General features: G+C 39.1%; 1 protein-coding gene across 1 annotated transcript; it reads right to left on the bottom strand.

The window, feature by feature from the left end:
* Nucleotides 1–1,390: 1,390 nt before the first annotated feature.
* Nucleotides 1,391–4,767, bottom strand: LOC107624671 (sucrose transport protein). Its single transcript, XM_016327126.2, has 4 exons — nt 3,313–4,767; nt 2,259–2,322; nt 2,097–2,140; nt 1,391–1,972 (listed from the first exon to the last, which is right to left on the bottom strand). The coding sequence occupies exons 1-4, from the start codon at nt 4,588–4,590 to the stop codon at nt 1,793–1,795; spliced, it is 1,566 nt and encodes a 521-aa protein (XP_016182612.1). The 5' UTR covers nt 4,591–4,767; the 3' UTR covers nt 1,391–1,792.
* Nucleotides 4,768–5,026: the final 259 nt, after the last annotated feature.

The following is a 5,026-nucleotide window of genomic DNA, read 5'->3' as shown; positions in this document are numbered from 1 at the left end:
TTTTGGTCAGTGGATTGGACAACCCCCAATCCTAGGTACCCCAATGGATTGGACAACCCCCAATCCTAGGTACACTCACACACCCACACATTCCTCACACACTTACCATATTTTCTCCTTGATTGCAACTGGTCGGATTTGAACCTGCGATCCTTGAGGTGAGGACGGAGAGACATGCTATGTGAGCTAAGGCTCATTGGCGGTTGACAACATGTCTCTTCTTTTTTTATTAATTTTTTGTCAGGACTCAGGAGGAAGGGAGGAACTGTCACTGTATATCACAATATTTTTAGGGATATTTGGGTAAAGAATTCTGGGTGTTGGTCGGTCCATTATGTATGTAATTTGGGTATTTGATTAGTGAGATCTTCTTTTTTGGACCTTATTTTCAGGGATTTAGGGTTAGTATAATAATTGGCCCATTAAGCAACATTTTGTTGGGCTAAAAGCCTGAAATGGATCAGACCGAAAAGCATCCTAAAATGGATACGAGAGGCAAAAAATTCTATAATGATGGACCAGGACAAAAATAAATCTAATACTCTCACTAATAATTTGGTGACTTTAAATAATTTCAATTTGCCAATGAGCCTTAGCATATCTTCCCCTCCTCACTTCAAAGGTCTAGGGTTCAAATCCTACAGAATGCAATTGAAAAAAAATGTGATAAAATGTGTGAGGAGTGTGTGGATGTGTTGTGTACCTAGAATTGGGGTTGTCCAATCTACCGACAAAAAAAATAAAAAACTTCAATTTGATTTATATGAAATTCTCATTATATATTAGAATTTTTCTACTTATACACACTCCATAATCCATATACATCTAAATACAATGGACCCAAAATCACTTAGAGGGATGCCATTGACACTATAGTAGCCAGTAGAGAAGAGAATAAACCTTGATCCTGCAAGAGTAAAGAAGATGGAAAGGAGAATTATTGATTATAGCTATGGAGAAGTTTTTCTCTGCTCTTTCCCCTCTCATATTTCTTTATTCTTGATAACTAACTCTCTATAGAAAATTTTTTAAGTGTTCTCAGTGCAAATTTATACAGAATAAATTGGTTGAGAAAGTAAACTCTTTTATTTACTTTAAAATCATCTAAGGCCTAAGGGTATCAGAGAGAGTCTGGTACCATTCTTTCTACTAATCATTAACATCTCTTCACCCTCATGGCTTTCTTCCATTTATATTTATCATCCTTTTTTGGGTTTCTCCTCCTTGCCTGACTGGTAACATAATATATATTGCCACCCATATTTATTAAAGGGTAACATGTTTCTGTTTCTGTATAGAAGGAAAAATAATCAACTTTATTGTTGTACTAGTAATCAACAAAATGGAAGAAGAAAATGAAAAGTGAGCAAGGAATAGAAAAGAAGTGCAGTAGTCAAATTCAGGAATTCCTCCCCATCACATGGTATTATTAATGGATTAACCATCCATGCATGCAAGCTAGCTTTTTATCACTACATTCCTCAAAAAAAGGTACTAAAAACATGATCATATAAATAAAAAAGACAAGGCTGGAACCTTTCTGGTGAAACAGGGTTATGTACAGCCACATCAAGGCTTTACAATTGAGATGACTGTTATTAGTCATTGATGCCACAAAAAGGGCAATTGCAGCATATTTGTTTTTTTCTTCTTGGGATCTAAAAAGGCCTTATACACAACCAACTTCAAATACCAAAAACTTCTTTTTCCCTTTTTTCTTTTAGTTTTTGGCTACTAATATTGAAAGACTGGGACAAAAAAAGAGATGTGAGATATATGTTGCTGCACTGGCTCAATGGAAGCCTCCTCCGGCGGCAGTTGCGGCCTTGGCCAAATCCGGCGGCGGTGATGGTAGCAGGATTATGGATAATATGCCACTTGCTGCTGCTGCCACTGCTCCCACCACAAATGCTGGCAAGTTTCCACCACCAAACAGAGCATCCCATGGTCCACTAGTTACAGAAATCACCATCTATACACATAATAATATATAACAAACAAATTAGTCAATTATTCAGACTAACTAATATTTTTTTTTAACATATAAAAAAGAAGTACTAATAAGGTCAAAAATCTTATGAATATTTAATGCTAACCTGAGGTATGACAATTGCAAGATTGAGAACTCCTAGAGATAACCCTGAAATGATTTCGAAACAATAACAATAGGTTAAGCTTATGGATCTTAGTTTAGTATTGGTCTATATGATTATAGACCTCCAAATTTTCAAACTAAAAGGGTTTGATTTGTCTTTTACCTTGTCCTGCTCCTGTGGAGGTAGAGAATATAGATGCTAGAGCAAAGGGTATGCTGTAAGTAATCTGTGACACATGCACAATAATAAAGAATGTTAGCTTATTACTTTGTTGTTGTTATGATTTGCAGAAGCATAAAGTTTCTAAACTTTTTCTTTAGTTGTTTTTTGGTTATGTTCTTTTAAATTTGAATGAATTAAGTACCTAAACTATGGATTATTAGAAGTTTAATGGTATCTTTTATTTAATTGCAGAGATCAAAATCAGGGTAAGGAATATTAGCCACTCTATTAATTTAATAATCAAAACTAGTCACAGTAATAAACAAATCCCTGCAAACACATGTTAACAATTGTCTTTTACTTCTTTATGGTCCTGTTTAATTAAAATTGTCTTTGACAATTCAAACAAACACTCAAAGCCAAGAACACAATTTGTTTTATTTAACAGGTAAAGTTCAAATAAAGTCTGTGTAACATAAAAAAAACAACAGTCACACGCCTTAATCAAACCGATACCGAATTTTTTTTGTTTTTAATGGGGAAGGCCAAGCTTCTGCACAACACTTCCCATAAAAGACAAGAAAAACTGAAAAAAAAAAGATCTTTTGAGATTATAAAATTTTAAAAAAAATCACATGCCTCTCATTCACATGCTCTTCATTCATGCATGGCCACCCCTCAATTCTATTTTGAAACAAAATTAGTAGGTAAAGTATTCTAACTTTTCCCTTTCATATTCCTCTGAAACGGATATTATTAGGAACATGTCAATGTTTCTCTCACCCCCACCCAAAATAAATTAATTCCCTTAATTATTCAAAATAAAACCCAATCATCATATTTTAAGAATTTAGCAAATGATTATGGTAAAAGTACTCTTTAAATATTCAAAAGTAGTCAAAACTATTTTTTATGCCCAAAACTACACATACATTTTCAATCAAAATCTATATTAATATCATAAATTTAATTTCTTTTCCCATTAAACAAAATAAATATTTGAAAATAAAAAAAGCGAAATAAATAAGAATAAATGGTTATTGGTTTTACTCACCGCAAGGGGAATTCCAAGAACGGAGAAGAGAGCCAAAGCGCCGGCCTTAACGTGTCCGGGCGGCGGAAGAGGGTCGTGTGATCCAGGGGCGAAATGGCGCGAGTGCTCGGCTTGCTTGGTAACCAAAACCGTCATTGCAAGACAAATTGCAAGAATGAAGTTCACGATTCCCCAAAGCCTCTTAACTCCACCAACTGCACGCGCCAAAATCTCCACCCCCAACGACGCCGCTCCGAGCACCAGCGAGTTCAACATCAACCCTAAGGCTCCGGCGCGTACTCCCATATCGTATGCCTTACCAACACCAACCGTTCCGCCATACACTTCTCTCCCCATCCAATCGGTGTCGAACAGCAAGAACGGGAACCACGCGATCCAATTCAGACACGTCACCAGCAACAAGATCCACATCGGCCTCTTCAATTCGCGGAACGCGCCGGACAATTCTCCGAAGCACGGCATGCCGTGTGATTTGCCTTCGTCCTCGGCGTCCGCCGCAGTTGATTTCTCTGGCGAGAGTGGTTTCTCTTTGACGTATATCGACGCCGCCGTGGCTAAGGTTAGCAACATCGCGATTGAGAGGAAGAAACAGCTCTTGAGATTTGCACAGTATACATCACATGCTTTCGTTTTTGTGAACGGAAAGATATGATGGAGACCGCTGTAGGAACCGGCGGCGTATCCTAGGACGTTTCCCACCGCCATGAAAAACGAGAAGCCAGCGTTAGCCGTCCGCGTTTTCCGTTGGTCTCCAGCAGCGAGGTCGGCGAGGAGTGCCCGGCATGGACCTTGAAGCATGTTGTTCGCCACGTCGAGAATCCAGAACCCGACCACGAAGATGGCTATGGCGCGCGGGCGGGCCTTCTTCTCGAGCGAGTCACCAAACATGTGTCCCATGTCAGCAGCGTAGCCTATAAGGAACACTGCGATGGCAACCGCTAAAGCGCCGGCAGCAATGAAGGGCCGCCGGCGTCCAAACCGTGACGTGCAGCGGTCACTATGGTAGCCTACTATAGGCTGCACGAGCATCCCACTTATTGGGCCGCAGAGCCAGATATAAGCAGCCCAAGTGTGTGGAATACCAAGCAGCTGAACGTACGGAGTCAGCAAAGAGAGCTGTAAAGCCCATCCAAACTGAACACCTGCAGCAATAGACGCCACAACGATGATCTTACGTAAAGGACTTGGTTCCGGTGGTAGTTCAGGCTGGTTCTCTAAGTGAAGAGAATTAGGCTTAGAAGGATTGTGATTGTGTTTGGTGGAGGAAAGGGACTCCATTGTGCTTTTAAAAGAACTTCAATTCAAGGAGTGTATGTATTTGTGAAATTTGTGTGTTTTGGTGTGGAGTTGAGGGGAAGGTGTGTAAGGGGTTTTTATAATAGAAGAGGGAGGGAGGGAGAAAGGGTATGTTTAGTTGCATGTAATGGAGAGAGAATCTTTGAGAACAGTACTGTGTTGTGTTGGCTGTGTATGTGAGAGAGAGAGAGAGAGAGGATACGGTAAATAGAAAAGTAGTAGCAGTTGTATTTTGAGAGCTTTAAGGGGCTTATCCGTTTGAGTTAATTAAAGGTGATTATGGCGTGGACTTGTATGGAAGCTAAGGGGTTCAATTAATGGGGGTTTTCTCGTTCCATGCGACTAAGTACCATCATAATCTATCTTTTAGTCCGTTATTATCTAAAAAAAATCTATATATAATAATTATCTTTTAGAT

Source organism: Arachis ipaensis, unplaced genomic scaffold (genome assembly GCF_000816755.2).
Source record: "Arachis ipaensis cultivar K30076 unplaced genomic scaffold, Araip1.1 Aipa1124, whole genome shotgun sequence".
Taxonomy (NCBI): domain Eukaryota; kingdom Viridiplantae; phylum Streptophyta; class Magnoliopsida; order Fabales; family Fabaceae; genus Arachis; species Arachis ipaensis.
Note: the sequence above shows the minus strand (reverse complement) of the source record. Positions and strands in the feature narration are given on the sequence as shown.

Coding starts and splice junctions, on each gene's coding strand:
- LOC107624671 (XM_016327126.2), bottom strand. CDS start 4,590: ATGGAGTCCCTTTCCTCCACCAAACACAATCACAATCCTTCTAAGCCT. Junction 2,323..3,312: donor TTCTTGGAATTCCCCTTGCG/GTGAGTAAAACC, acceptor CATGTGTCACAG/ATTACTTACAGCATACCCTT. Junction 2,141..2,258: donor CTCCACAGGAGCAGGACAAG/GTAAAAGACAAA, acceptor AAATCATTTCAG/GGTTATCTCTAGGAGTTCTC.